Here is a 19,752-nt window from a genome sequence, read left to right as displayed (position 1 = left end):
AGTTAACAGCCACCACGAAATCAAAGCGTCTGAAGTGGTGTGGTAAGGATGTGGGTTTCTGGAGATCGGTAATTTAACTTTAAAATTATTTAAATTTATTCATAGTATGTTAATTATGTTTCTTGATTTTTACAGGTATGCTTCAGCGATGAAAGTACTTGAAATTTTAACTAACGAATCTCAGTATGTGCGCCGTCGTACAGGAGAAAAATTTCATCGCGGCTGCATTACTCGGGCCGTGAAACAGGCAGCTAAGGTGATGATTTGGTCTGTCATCTGTGGCAAGGGTGCAGGACGTGTTTAGGTGGTTAAAGGCATAATGAGCAACACCAGTACAAGGAAGCCCTGCAAAAACGGTTAACACCACAGCTCACAGAATGGTTCCCGAATGGGGAAACATTTATGTTTATGCAGGATGGAGCCCTCTGTCACACAGCCAGGTCGCTTAAATCCTTCCAGAAGGTACAAAATATCCCTCTGTTAGACTGGACAGGTAATAATCCCGACATGAACCCCATAGAAAATGTACGGGGACTGATGAAGACGGAGATGGCAAAAAATGACATCACAACGAAAACACAGCTCTTAGAGAAGACCAACCGTGTGTACTATCATCATCCACAAATGCAGGACACAGTACAGTCCTGCAAGCCACGTCGTATTAAAACTCTCATACCTGCACGAGGTGGCTCAACAATATATTAAAACTAATGTTGTCACTTTCACAATATTTTAATTTTTGTTGTAATTATTGAAATTTCGTCAAATACTACGTTTTATTTATTTTTTATATCACTTTAGTTATGAAGTAGACTACACACAATCATTTTATCACAATGTATGTATTAAAAAACAAATTTCGTTAGACATGAATTCTTTACAGACGAATGGAACAACTGGTAGAAGCCGACCACGGCGACGATCAGTTTGGATTCCTTAGAAATGTTGGAACACGTGAGGCAACACTGTCCCTACGACTTATCTTAGAAGCTAGATTGAGGAAAGGCAAACCTACGTTTCTAGCATTTGTAGACTTAGAGAAAGCTTTTGACAATGTTGACTGGAATACTCTCTTTCAAATTCTGAAGGTGGCAGGGGTAAAATACAGGGAGCGAAAGGCTATTTATAATTTGTACAGAAACCAGACGGCAGTTATAAGAGTCGAGGAGCATGCAAGGGAAGCAGTGGTTGGGAAGGGAGTGAGACAGGGTTGTAGCCTCTCCCCGATGTTATTCAATCTGTATATCGAGCAAGCAGTGAAGTAATCAAAAGAAAAATTCGGAGTAGGTATTAAAATACATGAAGAAGAAATAAAAACTTTGAGGTTGGCTTATGACATTGTAATTCTGTCAGAGACAGCAAAGGACGTGGAAGAGCAGTTGAACGGAATGGACAGCGTCTTGAAAGGAGGATATAAGATAAACATGAAAAAAAGCAAAACTAAATTGATGGTACCTTGACGCCTCAGAACATGTCCTACCAACCGGTCCCTTCTTCTAGTCAAGTTGTGCTATAAATTCCTCTTCTCCCCAATTCTCTTCAATACCTGCTCATTTGTTATGTGATTTACCCATCTGATCTACAGCATTGTTCAGTAGCACCCCATTTCGACAGCTTCTATTCTCTTCTTGTCCAAACTAGTTATCGTCCATGTTTCACTTCCATACATGGCTACACTCCATACAAATACTTTCAGAAACGATTTCCTGACACTTAAACCTATACTCGATGTTAACAAATTTCTCTTCTTCAGAAACGCTTTCCTTGCCATTGCCAGTCTACATTTTATATTCTCTCTACTTCAACTATCATCAGTTATTTTTCTCCCCAAATAGCAAAACCCCTTTACTACTTTAAGTGTCTCATTTCGTAATCTAGTTCCCTCAGCATCACCCGACTAAATTCGACTACATTCCATTATCCTCGTTTTGCTTTCGTTGATGTTCATCTTGTATCCTCCTTTCAAGACACTGTCCATTCCGTTCAGCTGCTCTTCCAAGTCCTTTGCTGTCTCTGACAGAATTACAATGTCATCGGCAAACCTCAAAGTTTTTATCTCTTCTCCATGGATTTTAATACCTACTCCGAATTTTTCTTTCGTTTCCTTTATTGCTTGCTCAATATACAGATTGAATAACATCGGCGATAGGCTACAACCCTGTCTCACTCCCTTCCCAACCACTGCTTCCCTTTCATACCCCTCGACTCTTGTAACTGCAGAAAATAAATAAAACACCGGTTATAACCTGTTATAACAGTTATAACACGTGAGGCAATACTGACTCTGCGACTTACCTTACAAGGAAGGTAAACCTACGTTTCTGGCATTTGTTGACTTAGAGAAAGCTTTTGACAATGTTGAATGAAATACTCTGTTTCAAATTGTGAAGGTGGCGGGGGTCAAAAACAGGGAGCGAAAGGCTATTTACAATTTGTGCAGAACCCAGATGGCAATTATAAGAGTACAGTGGCATGAAAGGGACGCAGTGGTTGGGAAGGGATTGAGACAGGATTGTAGCCTCTCCCCGATGTTATTCAAATTGTATAGTGAGCAAGCAGTAAAGGAAACAAAAGAAAAATTTGGAATTAAAGTTCATGGAGAAGGAATAAAAACGTTGAGACTTGCCAGTGGCATTGTAATTCTGTCAGAGACAGCAAAGGACGTGGAAGAGCAGTTGAACGGAATGGACAGCGTCTTGAAAGGAGGATATAAGATAAACATGAAAAAAAGCAAAACGAGGACAATGGAATGTAGTCGAATTAAATCTGGTGATGCTGAGGGAAGTAGACTAGGAAATGAGACACTTAAAGTAGTAAAAGAGTTTTGCTATTTGAGGAGCAAAATAACTGATGATGGTCGTAGTAGAGAGGATATAAAATGTAGACTGGCAATGGCTAGGAAAGCGTTTCGGAAGAAGAGAAATTTGTTAACATCGAGTTTTTATTTAAGTGTCAGGAAGTCATTTGTAAGGAGTGTAGCCATGCATGGAAGTGAAACATGGACGATAAATAGTTTGGGCAAGAAGAGAATAGAAGCTTCCGAAATGTGGTGCTAGAGAAGAATGCTGAAGATTAGATGGGTAGATAACTAATGAGGAGGTATTGAATAGGACTGGGGAGAAGAGGAGTTTGTGGCAGAACTTGAGTAGAAGAAGGGATCGGTTGGTAGGACATGTGAGGCATCAAGGGATCACCAATTTAGTATTGGAGGGCAGTACGGAGGGTAAAAATCGTAGAGGGAGACCAAGAGATGAATACACTAAGCAGATTCAGAAGGATGTAGGTTGCAGTAGGTACTGGGAGATGAAGAAGCTTGCACAGGATAGAGTAGCATGGAGAGCTGCATCAAACCAGTCTCAGGACTGAAGACCGCAGCAACAATGAATCAAAATTTGCTTAAAAACCGTAGTGCGTCTGATCTATTGGCCAGGGACTGTAAATGTCTGTATTCCATAATAAATAGCCTTTCTTATGGCTGATAGATGCACTGCATAGATGGAACTTTCTTATGTGCCATAAGAAGGGCATAAGAAGGCCTTCTTCTCTTTTACAGCCGTCTGCTTAGATACAACCGTACTGTGGTCCCAGGGGCGTCCAGTATCATCTGCGTCTACATCTACATGTGTAGACAGATTGAAGTACCTGGCAAAGGGTTCATCGCACCACCTTCACAATAATTCTCCATTGTTCCGCTCTCGAACAGCTCACGGAAAAAACGAACACGTGTATCTTCCCGTGCGAGCTCTGATCTTCCCTGTTTTATCGTGCTGATCGTGTCTCCCTATGTAGGTCAGCGTCAACAAAACGTTTTCGCATTCAGAGGAGAAAGTTGGTGCTTGCAATTTCGTGAGAAGATTCCGCCGCAGCGAGAAACGTCTATATGATGTCCACCCCAAATCCTGTATCATGTCAGTGACACTCTCTCGCCTATTTCGTGTTAGAACAAAACGTGCTGCCCTTGTCTGAACTTTTTCGATGTACTCCATCAGTCCTATCTGGTAAGGATCCCACACCGCGCAACAGTATTCTAAAAGAGGACGGACAAGCGTAGTGTAGGCAGTCTCCTTAGTACATCTATGTTATATTCAATCTTTGGCTAGCCCTCCCTAGAAGATTTTCTATGTGTTCTTTTCAATTTAAATTGTTCGTAATTGTAATTCCTAGGTCTTTAGTTGGATATATGGCCTTTACATTTCACTGATTTATCGTCTAACCGAAGATTAACGGATTCCTTTTAGCACTCATGTCGACGACCTCACAACTTCCATTACTTAGGTTCCATTGTTAATTTTCGCACAATACAGATACCTTTTCTAAGCCGTTTGCGCCGGCCGGTGTGGCCGAGCGGTTCTAGGCGCTTCAGTCCGGAACCGCGCGACCGCTACGGTCGCAGGTTCGAATCCTGCCTCGGGCATGGATGTGTGTGATGTCCTTAGCTTAGTTAGGTTTAAGTAGTTCTACGTTATAGGGGACTGATGACCTGAATTGTTAAATCCCATAGTGCTCAGAGCCATGTCAACCATTTTTAAGCCGTTTGCAATTTGTTTTGATCTTCTAATAATTTTGCTACACGATATCCGACAGCATCAGCTGCAAACAACCTGCCCTGATTGTCTCCTACATCGTTTATATACGAGGGTAAGTCAATTATTATGCGCAAAGTAGTTCTAAAAAGTTACGGAAATCAAATAGGGAACTTACAAGAAGGTCATTTTTCGACATAGTCTCCTTGCGTTATAACGCACTTGGTCCATCGTTGCACAGGCTTCCTGACGCCCTCATAAAAGAAGGTTCTCGGTTGAGCTGCGAGCCAGGAATGCGCCGCTTCTTTCACTGCTTCGCCCGAGGCAAATCGACTTAATGCCCGTTTGAGTGCACCAAACAAGTGAAAGTCAGAAGGGGCAAGATCTGGACTATACGGAGGATGGTCCAGTACTTCAGATTTGAGTTTCTGGAGCGTTCCAGCAGTGTGGGCAGCAGTATGTGGGCGGCCATTGCCGTGCAACAACACAACACCTTCTGACAGCAATCCTCGGCGTTTGCTTCGAACTGCAGGCTTCAGCCTGGCAGTAAGCACCTCACTGTAACGTACACTGTTTATTTTTGTGCCCCTTTCCCCGTAATGTTCCAGTACTGGACTTTGTGCGTCCCGAAAAACCGTAAGGATCAGTTCTCCTGCCTACGGTCGGGTCTTGAACTTTTTCTTGCACGGCCAATTTGGGAGTTTCCATTCCATACTCTCCCGTTTACTCTCCGGCTCGTAATGCTGGATCCATGTTTCGTCACCAGTAATGATCCTGTCTAAGAAGTTATCCTCTTCGTTACCATAGCGAACCAAATGTTTTTTTGCAGTTGTCCAAGTGCTTATGCTTACGCAAGTATCTGAATTGTTTTGGGACCCATGTTTCACAAACTTCGTGAAACCCAAGTCTGTAGTGGATGACTTCGTAGGCAGAACCGTGACTAAATTGCAGACGATGTGCCACTGGGTCAATAGTTAATCGTCTAAGAGATCACGTGAACGATGAGTGGTTTCTCCATTTGTGGCGGTAAACGATCGTCCGGCTCCTTCATCGTGCGTAACACATTCTAAACATTCATGGTGGTGTCTGATTGTACTATATCGTGTCTCCCAACCACTTTCGGGCAACGACGCTCTGACCGTGTTTTTTAGGGAACTAGTTTGAACCTGGGACCTGTTGCTGGTAAGGAGACGCCAGACCACACATGACATGTAGAATTCAGAAGAGTTCAGTGAGACTAGCGATGATATAACCAAATACTAAATGATCTCAGCGTCAGCTCCACTGCACTCCCTGTAAAAGAATCTTAATTCTAACTAAATATAGTGGATAGGGTTCAAGGCTTTCCTATTTTTAGTTAGCTGGTAAAATAACGTAGAAAAAGCAGTTAAGTTTACCATTGGAAATTTATTCTAATCACAAAACATCGTTTATAAATTGCACTATTGATAAAAGGAAATGTTTTAATAGAGGATGGTAAAAACCAACAGCGTTCAACAAAAATGTGAACGAATATTCCCTAAATGGGTTTCCAAGTTCTACAATCGATCGAAGGATGACCTATGCCATATCACATCTATAATCTAGGTTTAATTTAAGTTTCACAAAAGAGAAAACTATCAAAATGGTCTACAGTGACCCTCAATTATCTTTAATAACTTATCTAACTTGTCGTAAATTACAGTGGCTGATGTGGCTTCTCAATAACTATATAAAAGAAAAATCATCGCGTTTCAGATCTGTTCTTCAAGTGGCAAATGTGAACATCATGAGTTTTAATTAACGATCACCATTAGTTTTACGGAAAAAAGGGGTGTAACAGATGAGACTTCTGCAGTTCTGAGTGAAGCCTTATGCGCTCAAAAATGCGGCATCGCGTGCGTTCATTACCTTGTCGGTGTCTAAGCAGCGTCAGGGCGGCAGCGGCCGGCGCAGCAGCCATCCAGCCCGCCGTCTCGGAACTAACTCTCCTCTAACTTCTCCTTACTACAATTTACCGAAGTTAGTTTAAAAAAACTATCTGGCTATGTTTTCATCTGACCAATCAGGGTCTCAATGTTAACCTTAAGCTCCGCCTACAAAAATTCTGTCTATCCAATGAGAAACGTTATACTTTTCGTGGTGGGGCAATGTTTTTAAAGTTTGCAACGTAACAGAGACGCTAAAAAGTCTCACGCTAAAACCTGCAGCTAGTGTGGTCCTTTTAGCGTTATCGTAAGATCTATACTGCTCTTCTGGAGGGCTCTATCTTTTAATATGGGCTGGGGAGTGATCCTAATGTAACAGACACGCAAAAAAGTCTCACGCTAAAACTTGTGGGTGGTAGTGGCCCTTTTTGTGTTATCGTAAGATCTATACTGCTTTTCTGGAGGGTTCTAGCTTTTAACATGGGCTGGGGGGTGGTCCTTGACGTACCAGAGACGCGAAAAAAGCCTCACGCTAAAACTTGCGGGTGGTAGTCGTACAGGTAGTCTGGCGGCGTGGGTGCCCAGCCCCTCCCTTATCTAGCTTAACACGGTTCTGCTCTCGGCTTCTGTCCTCGTTTCTCCCCTCGGAACTGCGTCTGCCTCACGGTGGGAAGGTACGACATGCATTTAGGCATTCTTGTGTTAGTCTGTGGTATTCCATTTGCTCACTCGTTACTCGTATTACTTTGGTTAATTTAATGTCACGATTTATTCCGAGCTATGTGACATACTACTGGATTTGCTTATCATGTCAGGGTTTTCATGTAAGGTGTTGGATTTGCCTGACACCTTACAACATGTGCGACCATTTCGGAATTTTTCAATCCATTCGCAGTCACCCCGTTGTGGCAAAACACTGTTCCCGTACTGTAACGGAAGTCTTCGAAGAATTTCGGCCTCTGATACCTGATACGCCTTCCGACCACAAGAAACTGATCTCTGGACGTTGCTCTTCTTTGGTGCAAATAGACAGCGGAGCAGCCATGATTAACAGCGATAACGAAACTAACATAGCAGTTTGAAAATTGCAGAGAAATAACAACAAATAAACAAAGCGTGCCTCATCGAGGTAAAACAACGGTACTACCAAAATAAACAAAAATATAACTAAATTTCGGATAATAATTGACTTACCGTCGTAGGTAAGGAACACCAGATGTCCTATTAACAGTACTTTGGATAATGCCAGAAATCACTTCCGTTTCACTCTACGACTTTCCGTCAATTACTACGAACCGTGACCTCTGGCAGGAAATTACGAATCCAGTCGCGTAACTGAGACGATGCCTGACAAGCACAGCCATAGATAACAGGTCGTTCGTAACTGATATCATTATCGTTTCTCAAATCGTTTCGCTTGTATGATACTTGGACTGTATTGAGAGAGATATTGAAAGTAAGGTAATTTCGTGTCTTGTAGGACCGTTGATGAGAGACTTAGCCATTTCTCGTACCTTCTGCCTACCAGATGAGTTCGGTTTGTGTTTTGCCTGTGATGCGCTTGTGGTAATAGCAGAATTTAGTCACATTCTTTATGGAGTGATAATCAGATACAGATAAAGTATCAATAGAAATGTATCTGACAACATCTGTCTTTATATCTTCAATGGTTTTTTTTTCTGAGGTAGTAATTAAAACTTTATGACTTCCTTTCACATCTGATTTTCTCCATTATCACGTATAACGGCAATTTGATGTGTGAGTCCCTAGATGGTAAAGTTTCTGTCCTGGAAATAACACTTTCAGAGCTACAATTCCATTGAAGTATGATTTTGGAATACATAGTGTCCTTAAACATTATTAAATACCTCGAAGAAGACGAAGTGTTGACACACAACCAGCGCGGATTCAGAAAATACCGTTCTTGTGAAACACAACTGGCTCTTTATTCTCAGAAAGTAACGAGTCACATTGACAGTGGAGCGTACATTAATTCCGTATTTGCAGACTTGCAGAAGGCTTTTTATACTGTCCCTCAAGAGACACATCTTATCAAATCGCGTGCCTACGGTCTATAGCCTGAGTTGCGCAATTGGATTTGTGGTATCCTGTTCGAAATCATAGCTTGCACAGTTCGTAGTAAATGACGGGGCGTTATCGTGTGAAACACAACTGATAGCGGGTTTCCCCAAGGATTCTGGAGACAATATGAGGAGCCCTCTCAAACCTTTTTGGTGTGGCGCTGTGATTTATAGTCTAGCAAAGTCATCAGGAGGTCAAAATCAATGGCAAAATGACATAGACGCGATTTCTGTACGGTGTGAAAAGTGGCAATTGTCTCCAAATAAGGAAAAGTGTGAGGTTTTCCATATGAATGCTAAAAAGTCCGTGGATTTTCTGCTACAGTTTAAAATACACAAATCCAAAGGGTTTCGATACAACTACGTCCCTGGGGAGAAAAATTACAAACCACTTCAATTGGGAGCGTTATATAGGGAATGTTATTGGGAAGAAGAACCAAAGACTACTTCTGATTGGCAAAACATTTCGTTCAAATGGCTCTGAGAACTAGGGTACTTAACATATGAGGTCATCAGTCCCCTAGAACTTAGAACTACTTAAACGTAACTAACCTAAGGACATCACACACATCCATGCCTGAGGCAGGATTCGAACCTGCGACCGTAGCGGTCGCGCAGTTCCGGACTAAAGCGCCTAGAACCGCTCGGCCACAGCTTCAGGCGCACAACATTTGGAAGATGCAACAAACAAATCTAATGAAGAGACTGCCTGCATTACGCATGTCCGTCCTCTGCTGGAGTACTGCTCTGCGGTGTGGGATTCTTACCAGACGCAATTAGGGCAGGACATCGAAAAAGTTTATTGTTGTTGTTGTTGTTGTTGTGGTCTTCAGTCCTGAAACTGGTTTGATGCAGCTCTCGATGCTAATCTATCCTGTGCAAGCTCCTTCATCTCCCAGTACCTACTGCAACCCACATCCTTCTGAATCTTGCTTAATGTATTCATCTCTTGGTCTCCCTCTACGATTTTTACCCTCCACGCTGCCCTCAAATACTAAATTGGTGATCCCTTGATGCCTCAGAACATGTCCTACCAACCGATCCCTTCTTCTAGTCAAGTTGTGCAACAAACTCCTCTTCTCCCCAATTCTATTCAATACCTCCTCATTAGTTATGTGATCTACCCACCAAATTTTCAGCATTCTTCTGTAGCACCACATTTCGAAAGCTTCTATTCTCTTCTTGTCCAAACTATTTATCGTCCATGATTCACTTCCATACATGGCTACACTCCATACAAATACTTTCAGAAATGACTTCCTGACACTTAAATCTATACTCGATGTTAACAAATTTCTCTTCTTCAAGAAACGCTTTCCTTCCCATTGCCAGTCTACATTTTATATCCTCTCTACTTCGACCATCATCAGTTATTTTGCTCCCCAAATAGCAAAAGTCCCTTACTACTTTAAGTGTCTCACTTCCTAATCTAATTCCCTCAGCATCACCCGACTTAATTAGACTACATTCCATTATCCTCGTTTTGCTTTTGTTGATGTTCATCTTATATCCTCCTTTCAACACACTGTCCATTCCGTTCAACTGCTCTTCCAAGTCCTTTGCTGTCTCTGACAGAATTACAATGTCATCGGCGAACCTCAAAGTTTTTATTTCTTCTCCATGGACTTTAGTACCTACTCCGAATTTTTCTTTTGTTTCCTTCACTGCTTGCTCAATATACAGACTGAATAACATCGGGGATAGGCTACAACCCTGTCTCACTCCCTTCCCAACCACTGCTTCCCTTTCATATCCCTGGACTCTTATAACTGCCATATGATTTCTCTTCAATTTGTAAAAAGCCTCTAGCTGCCTGTATTTTACCCCTGCCACCTTCAGAATTGGAAAGAGAGTATTCCAGTTAATACTGCTGGAAACGATGGTTTGCCTTTCCTTAATCTATGTTCTAAGATAAGTCGTAGGGTCAGAATTGCCTCACGTGTCCCAATATTTCTACGGAATCCAAACTGATCTTCCCCGACGTCGGCTTCTACCAGTTTTTCTATTCGTCTGTAAAGAATTCGCGTTAGTTTTAGCAGCCGTCACATATTAAACTGATAGTTCGGTAATTTTCACATCTGTCAACACCCGCCTTGTTTGGGATTGGAACTATAATATTCTCCTTTAAGTCTGAAGGTATTTCGCCTGTCTCATACATCTTGCTCACCAGATGGTAGAGTTTTGTCAGGAGTGGCTCTCCCAAGGCTGTCAGTAGTTCTAATGGAATGTTGTCTACGCCCGAGGCCTTGTTTCGACTCAGGCCTTTGAGTGCTCTGTCAAACTCTCCAAGCAGTATAGTATCTCCCATTTCATCTTCATCTACATCCTCTTCCATTTCCATAATATTGTCCTCGAGTACATCGCCATTGTATAGACCCTCTATATACTCCTTCCACCTTTCTGCTTTCCCTTCTTTGCTTATAACTGGGTTTCCATCTGAGCTCTTGATATTCATACAAATGGTTCTTTTTTCTCCAAAGGTCTCTTTAATTTTCCTGTAGGCAGTATCTCTCTTACCCCTAGTGAGGTAAGCCTCTATATCCTTACATTTGTCCTCTGGCTATCCCTGCTTAGCCATTTTGCACTTCCTGTAGATCTCATTTATAGACGTTTGTATTCCTTTCTGTCTGCTTCATTTACTGCATTTTTATATTTTCTCCTTTCATCAATTAAATTGCCTTTCATCAATTAAATTGCCTTCACTATTTCATCCCTCAAAGCTCCCCATTCTCCTTCTACTGTATTTCTTTCCCCCATTCCTGTCAATTGTTCCCTTATGCTCTCCAGAAAACTCCGTACATCCTCTGGTTTAGTCCGTTTATCCGGGTCCCATCTCCTTAAACTACCACATTTTTGTAGTTTCTTCAGTTTTAATTTACAGTTCATAACAAATAGATTGTGGCCAGAGTCTATATCTGCCCCTGGGAATGCCTTACAATTTAAAACCTGGTTCCTAAATCTCTGTCTTGCCATTATATAACCTATCTTATACCTTTTAGTATATCCATGGTTCTTCCATGTATACAACTTCTTTTATGATTCTTGAACCAAGTGTTAGCTATGATTAAGTTATGCTCTGTGCAAAATTCTACCAGACAGTTTCCTCTTTCATTTCAGTCCCCCAATCCATATTCACCCACTATGTTTCCTTTTCTCCCTTTTCCTACTCTCGAATTCCGGTCACCCATGACTATTAAATTTTCGTCTCCCTTCACTACCTGAATAATTTCTTTTATCTCATCATACATTTTATCAATTTCTTCATGATCTGCAGAACTATTTGTCATATAAGCTTGTACTACTGTAGTAGGCGTGGGCTTCGTGTCTATCTTGGCCAATATGGTGTTTGTAGTAGCTTACCTGCACTCCTATTTTTTTTATTCATTATTAAACCTACTCCTGCATTACCCCTATTTGATTTTGTATTTATAAGCCTGCATTCACCTGACCAAAATTCTTGTTCCTCCTGCCACCGAACTTCACTAATTCCCGCTATATCTAACTTTAACCTATTCATTTCCCTTTTTAAATTCTCTAACCTACCTGCCCGATTAAGGGATCTGACATTCCACTCTCCGTTCCGTAGAATGCCAGTTTTCTTTCTCCTGATAATGACATCGTCTTGAGTAGTCCCCGCCCGGAGATCCGAATGGGGGACTATTTTACCTCCGGAATATTTTACCCAAGAGAACGCCATCATCATTTAACCATACAGTAAAGCTGCATGCCATCGAGAAAAATTACGGCCGTAGTTTCCCCTTACTTTCAGCCGTTCGCAGTACCAGCACAGCAAGGCCGTTTTGGTTATTGTTACTACAAGGCCAGATCAGTCAATCATCCAGACTGTTGCCCTTGCAACTACTGAAAAGGCTGCTGCCCCTCTTCAGGAACCACACGTTTGTCTGGCCTCTCAACAGATACCCCTCCGTTGTGGTAGCACCTACGGTACGGCCATCTGTATCGCTGAGGCACGCAAGCCTCCCCACCAACGGCAAGGTCCATGGTTCACGGGGGGTAGGGCTCATTCGACAGAGAGCGGAAAAGGTGAAAATCTGTGGTCCCAAGATCAGGTGAAAAGGTGGGTACGGGATGAGTTCCCAACCCAACTCCTGTACATTGCCTTTTTGTCGGTCTAACAGGATACCTGGCGATTGTCCTCGGATTGCGACTGCAAGACACTTCAGTTGGTGTTGTTGAATGTCAACAGTGGTGGTTACAGCTCCACGAAGCGACTCGAAGTACACCGCACCGTCTCTGTTCTGTCAGATGCATTACATCGCCTTTTTTGGATGTGTATAGGTCTTTGTCGGAGGAGGTACTGCTTTGTTTGGGCTCAGTCGTTCCTTTCTTTTCCTAATGTTAGCATAAAGACACCATTGCTCGCCACCAGCATCGATACAGGACAGGAACCTCCGCTGTTGTTCACGAGCGAATTGGTGACGGGCAAGAAAGAGATCCACACATGGTCACACGCTGATTTTCGTGGTTTTGGCGTAGAGCATGTGGCATACACTCGATTTTGGAACCATTTTTTTGGACATTTGTGATCAGGTCCGACGGGACCAAACAGCTCAGGTCATCATTCCCTAGGCTCGCACATTAATTAAACTAACATAGGCTAACGTACGCTAAGGACAACGCAACACACACACATGCCGGAGGTAGGACTCGAACCTGCGACGAGCGGAGCCGCGCAAACCGTGACAAGGCACCCCAGACTGCGCGACTACCCCGCTCGGCCGATTCTCCATTGCAAGGAAATGTAGTACGAAGGTGGAATGATCACAGTACATCATACACTACTGGCCGTCAAAGTTGCTACACCAAGAAGAAATGCAGATTTCATTGGACAAATGTATTATCCTAGTACTGACATGTGAATACATTTTCACTTGATTTGGGTGCATAAATACTGAGAAATCAGTACCCAGAACAACCACCTCTGATCGTAATAACGGCCTCGATACGCCTGGGCATTGATTCAAACAGAGCTTCGATGGCGTGTACAGGTACAGCTGCCCATGCAGCTCCAACACGATACCACAGCTCATCAAGAGTTGTGACTGGCGTATTGTGACGAGCCAGTTGCTCGACCACCATTCACCAGACGTTTTCAGTTGGTGAGAGATCTGGAGAATGTACTGGCCACGGCAGCAGTCGAACATTTTCTGTATCCAGAAAGGCCCGTATGTGACCTGCAACGTGCGGTCGTGCATTATCATGCTGAAATGTAGGGTTTCGCAAGGATCGAATGAAGGGCAGAGCTACGGGTCGTAACACATCAGAAATATAATGTCCACTGTTCAAAGTGCCGTCAATGCGAACAAGAGGTGACCGAGACGTGTAACCAATGGCACCCCATACCGTCACGACGGATGATACGCCAGTATGGCGATGAAAAATACACGCTTCCAATGTGCGTTCACCGCGATGTCGCCAAACACGGATGCGACCATCGTGATGCTGTAAACAGAACCTGTATGCCAAGGCATACCGATTTCTCAGGATCTATGCACCCAAATTGCGTCAAAATGGAGTCACATGTCAGTTCTAGTATAATATATTTGTCCAATGAATACCCGTTTATCATCTGCATACCTCCTTGGTGTAGCAATTTCAATGGCCAGTAGTGTACAAATGAAACTTGGCAATTGATAAATAAACCCATATCAACCGGAACAGCAACGTGGGAAACAAAAACGCTAGGAACCTTCGTAGCAAACAAATATTATGTGTCGATATTGTTCTGCCATGTTTCTTAGCGTGAAAATTATCTTCCCTCTGCAACCCTTACGGCCAGAAAAAAAAAGTTCACTTACCGTGTCGATACGTTGATTGAAAATAAGGCTATTCTGTAGTTACGTTCAACATGTCCTTCAACACAAGCGTTTTTAGGCGTACAAGCGTACGGGTTGTGATAACAAGGCCTCTTCAAAACGGACAGGAGTGTTTCGTAAAGAAACCGGTCCACGGAGATAAGCGACCCAAGGCAAACCCTTTGGCCCCAAGGTCATCACCTCCCCATTCCACCTTGCCCCGTCTCCCCCAAAAATAATGAAACTTATCAGTAGAAGACAACTCCACTTGTAGCCACAGAGTAAACAATGGTGCGCGTAACAGCGACGAGTTTCACTATCTTATCCATTGTTTTGGAAGGAGGGCTTTACTTATGGCTGGGTACGCGAAGGCGTAAACATTCCGTGCGCAAGAGGAATTCCGATGATTACAAACGAGGTGAAAGCGGGAAGGTGCAAAGAGTACACTGAAGAACTTTACCAGCGGGAGGATCTGTCTGATGATGTAACGGAGAACCACATTGGAGTCAGTATGGAAGACATCAGTTTAATAAGTCACAGCTGCAAAATGCTAACACGAATTATTTACAGACGAATGGAAGAACTGGTAGAAGCTGACCTCAGGGAAGATCAGTTTGGATTCCGTCGAAATGTTGGAACACGTGAGGCAATACTAACCTTCCGACTTATCTTAGAAGAAAGATTAAGGACAGGCAAACCCACGTATCTAGCATTTGTAGACTTAGAGAAAGCTTTTGACAATGTTGACTGGAATACTCTGTTTCAAATTCTGAAGGTGGCAGGGATGAAATACAGGGAGCGAAAGGCTATTTACAATTTGTACGGAAACCAGAGGGAAGTTATAAGAGTCGAGGGACATGAAAGGGAAGCAGTGGTTGGGAAGGGAGTGAGACAGGGTTGTAGCCTCTCCCCGATGTTATTCAATCTGTATATTCAGCAAGCAGAAAAGGAAACCAAAGAAAAATTCGGAGTAGGTATTACAGTCCATGGAGAAGAAATAAAAACTTTGAGGTTTGCCGATGACATTGTAATTCTGTCAGAGACAGCAAAGGACTTGGAAGAGCAGTTGAACGGAATGGAAAGTGTCTTGAAAGGAGGATATAAGATGAACTTCAACAAAAGCAAAACGAGGATAATGGAATGTAGTCGAATTTAGTCGGGTGATTCTGAGGGAACTAGATTAGGAAATAAGACACTTAAAGTAGTAAAGGGTTTTGCTGTTTGGGAAGCAAAATAACTGATGATCGTCGAAGTAGAGAGGATATAAAATGTAGGCTGGCAATGGCAAGGAAAGCATTTCTGAAGAGGAGAAGTTTGTTAACATCGAGTATAGATTTAAGTGTCAGGAAGTCGTTTCTGAAAGTATTTGTATGGAGTGTAGCCATGTATGGAAGTGAATCATGGACGATAAATAGTTTGGACAAGAAGAGAATAGAAGCTTCCGGAATGTGGTGCTAGACAAGAATGCTGAAGATTAGATGGGTAGATGACATAACTAATGAGGAGGTATTGAATAGGACTGGGGAGAAGAGGAGTTTGTGGCAGAACTTGAATAGAAGATGGGATCAGTTGGTAGGACATGTGAGGCATCAAGGGATCACCAATTTAGTATTGGAAGGCAGCAAGGAGGGTAAAAATCGTAGAGGGAGACCAAGATATGAATACACTAAGCAGATTCAGAAGGGTGTAGGTTGCAGTAGGTACTGGGAGATGAAGAAGCTTGCACAGGATAGAGTAGCATGGAGAGCTGCATCAAACCAGTCTCAGGACTGAAGACCACGACAACAACAACAACAACAACATGGAAGACATAGGGCATCGAGCGCTAGGACCACAATTTAATGGAGCTTTGGAAGAATAGTGATCAGATAAGGCGGAAGAGGTTGATAACATTTCATCACTATGGTTAAAGTGGCAACCAAACGACAATTCATCCTGGTTGGTAGAATCTACGTCGCTTGAGAGGATAGCAGTGGGACATCAGTGCAGGAACAAACGGCACAACCGGCTTGACTGCGCATGCAGCCACGTTGCTTACACGAGTAGTGTAGAGAAGAATAGAAGAGAAAACTGAGGATCTTTTAGAGACCATCATTTTGACTTTAGGAAAGGTAAAGGCACAAGAGAGGCAGTTCTGATGTTGCTAGAACTCAGAACTACTTAAACTAAGTAACCTAAGGACATCACACACATCCATGCCCGAGGCAGGATTCGAACCTGCGAGCGTAGCGGTCGCTCGGTTCCAGACTGTAGCGTCTAGAACCGCACGGCCACACTGGCCGCCTTATCAGGGTGTTTGCGGACTTTTGGACCACCCTGTACTTTAACCATGCGGCAGGTAAACAGTTTACAAACTTAGTTGTTTCGAAAATGCATCTACCCTTGGCCTGTGAGCCAATGATCGTCTCTGTTGCTACTGACAATTTGACATTTTTTGCAAGACAAGATTTATTTACGTGAGTCTACATGGAAATGACTGAATAACATCGAAAACTCGCAATCACAAAGCCAGTATGAATTTCCTACTACAGGCAACAAAAGATAACTTCTGTTTCCCACAAGAGTCCGTTGTAACACACACACACTTCATTCCAAGTCCTGTTCCGATGGTGAAGAAGTAGTCTTCTGTGGAGACGTCCTTGAGGTCGGTATTCAGGGTGAACTGACATCCGGTGCTGGTTCTAGCCTTTAAATAGTAATGTTCAGCCCATTAGATGTTGGTGTAGTAATACTTCCTGCAGGCCTTTTCGAACTCCCTCTGCAGTAAGTAGTACGTGGAATGTCTATTTCCAAAACAGCCGATGTTTACCATTGCTTACGCCTTTGGGCATAGGCAACCTCGGTCTTGTGTCGTGTTAGATGTGTTGCCGGCCTGCAGGGGCTACCCTGGCGATGGCGTAACACCGCCCTTCTGGACTTCAGATACACTACTTAATCAAAGGTATCCGGACACCCCGAAAAATATACGTTTTTCATCTTAGGTGCATTGTGCTGCCACCTATTGCCAGCGACCTCAGTCGCCAACAGACATTGTCAGAGAACAGAATGGGGCGCTCTGTAGAACTCATTGACTTTGAATGTGGTCAGGTGATTGGGTGTCACCTGTGTCATACGTCTGTACGAGATATTTACACTCTCCTAAATATCCAGTGTTTCCGATGTGATAGTGGATTGTGAAGTGGAAACGTGAAGGGACACGTACAGCACAAAAGCGTACAGGCCGACCTCGTATGTTGACTGACAGAGACTGCGACATATGAAGAGGGCCGTAATAGACAGGCATCTATCCAGACTGTCACACAGGAATTCCAGACTGCATCAGGGTCCTCTGCAAGTACTATGATAGCTCGGCGCGAAGTGAGGAAAGATCGATTTCAGGGTGGATCGGCTGCTGATAAGCCATAGATCACATCGGTAAATGCCAAACGACGCCTGGGTTGGTGTAAGGAGAGTAAACATTGGACGATTCAACAGTTGAAAAACGTTGTGTGGAGTGACGAATCACGGTACACAATGTGGCGATCCGGTGGCAGGGTGTGGGTACGGCGAATGCCCGGTGAACGTCATGTAGTTTTAACAGTAAAATTCGGAGGCGGTGGTGTTACTGTGGGTAGTGTTTTTCGTGGAGGGGGATTGCACCCCTTGTTTTGTGTGGCACTATCACAGCATAGGCAAAAATTTATGTTCCAAGCACCTTCTTGGTACCCACTGTTAAAGAGCAATTCGGGGGTGGCGACTGGATCTTTCAACACGATCGAGCACCTGTTTGTAATGCACAGCCTGTGGCAGAGTGGTTACCCGACAACACCATCCCTGTAATGGAATGTATCCCTGCGAGAGTGGAGGCTGTCATCAAAGCTAAGGGTGGGCCAACACCATATTGAGTTCCAGTATTACCGATGGCGGGCACCCACGAACTTGTAAGTCGCCGGCCGTTCGGTTCTAGGCGCTTCTGTCTGGAACCGCGTGACCGCTACGGTCGCAGGTTCGAATCCTGTGTATCCTTAGGTTAGTTAGGTTTAACAAGTTCTAATTTCTAGGGGATTGATGACGACATATGTTAATTCCCATAGTGCTCAGAGCCATTTGAACCATTTGAACTTGTAAGTCATTTTCAGCCAGGTGTCTGGATACTTTTGACCACGTAGTCTAAATCGCTCTGTTTCCACATTACGGCAGCGCTAGTGATGGCACCTGCGGCCTGTTAGTGGTTACTGCACGTAGACGTCGAATGTAGCTGGTGGTCCCACAAATGTGACTGAAGCGTGTTACAGGATCTTGCTCAATGCTTCTTCGCTAAAACCAAAGCCCTGTAGTCCATTTGCGTTTCCACCGCACACAGTTTCAGCTACTCAATACGTAACACCCTGTACTGCTTTTGTTTGCTCAGGAACTCCTTGAAGGGCGCAGGAAGGCACCGAGATGCCCGTGGCCAAGTTCAGCACGCTGGAGTCTTCTGAAGACGACGAGGAGCTGCTGGTGGATACTGCGGGTGGGTAAGTAGCCCAGCAGAACTACTGAACGTTCTCGTTCATCTGTATTTGTCAGGCAGCGTGTAAAAACTGGAATCACTACAGCCGAGAGAAACTTCGACGAGCATCCGTTTCCACCTGAGATTGCAGAGAAAACTAGTGAAAAATAGAATGAGAACTCTGAGTCACACCAAGACTGGGTACGATGATGAGGGACGATTTGCGGAAGTCTCCAGACAAGGATGCCCTTTGCATTTCGCTCCGACGCACAATCGGCGAGCTGCACTACTGGCCATTAAAATTGCTACACCAACGAGAAATGTAGATGATAAACGGGGATTCATTGGGCAAATATATTATACTAGAACTGACATATGATTACATTTTCACGTAATTTGGGTGCATACATCCCGAGAAATCACTACCCAGAACATCCACCTCTGGCCGTAATAACGGCCTCGATACGCCTGGGCATTGAGTAAAACAGAGCTCGGATGGCGTGTACAGGTACAGCTGCCCATGCAGCTTCAACACGATACCACAGTTCATCGAGAGTACTGACTGGCGTATTGTGACGGACAAAATGCTCTGCCACCATTGACAAGACATTTTCAGTTGGTGAGAGATCTGGAGAATGTGCTGGCCAGGGCAGCAGTCGAACATTTTCTGTATCCAGAAAGGTCCGTACAGGACCTGCAACGTGCGATCGTGCGTTATCCTGCTGAAATTTAGGGGATCGAACGAAAGGTAGAGCCACGGGTCGTAACACATCTGAAATGTAATGTCCACTGTTCAAAGTGCTGTCAATGCGAACAAGAGGTGACCGAGACGTGTAACCAATGGCACCCCATACCATCACGCCGGGTGATACGCCAGTATGGCGATGACGAATACACGCTTCCAATGTGCGTTCACCGCGATGTCGCCAAACACGGATGCGAACATCGTGATGC

General features: G+C 43.7%; 1 protein-coding gene across 6 annotated transcripts in view; it reads left to right on the top strand.

Moving 5' to 3' along the window:
* LOC126294996 (neprilysin-2-like) overlaps window positions 1–19,752 on the top strand; it is a 485,741-nt gene that overhangs the window by 36,703 nt on the left and 429,286 nt on the right. For all 6 annotated transcript variants that reach the window (XM_049987246.1, XM_049987245.1, XM_049987243.1 and 3 more), the window contains exon 2: window positions 18,718–18,823. In XM_049987246.1, coding sequence (XP_049843203.1) covers window positions 18,750–18,823 — 74 coding nt within the window. In that variant the 5' untranslated portion in view covers window positions 18,718–18,749. The remainder of the gene's footprint in view (window positions 1–18,717; window positions 18,824–19,752) is intronic.

Source organism: Schistocerca gregaria, chromosome 11, assembly GCF_023897955.1.
Source record: "Schistocerca gregaria isolate iqSchGreg1 chromosome 11, iqSchGreg1.2, whole genome shotgun sequence".
Classification (NCBI taxonomy): Eukaryota; Metazoa; Arthropoda; class Insecta; order Orthoptera; family Acrididae; genus Schistocerca; species Schistocerca gregaria.
Note: the sequence above shows the minus strand (reverse complement) of the source record. Positions and strands in the feature narration are given on the sequence as shown.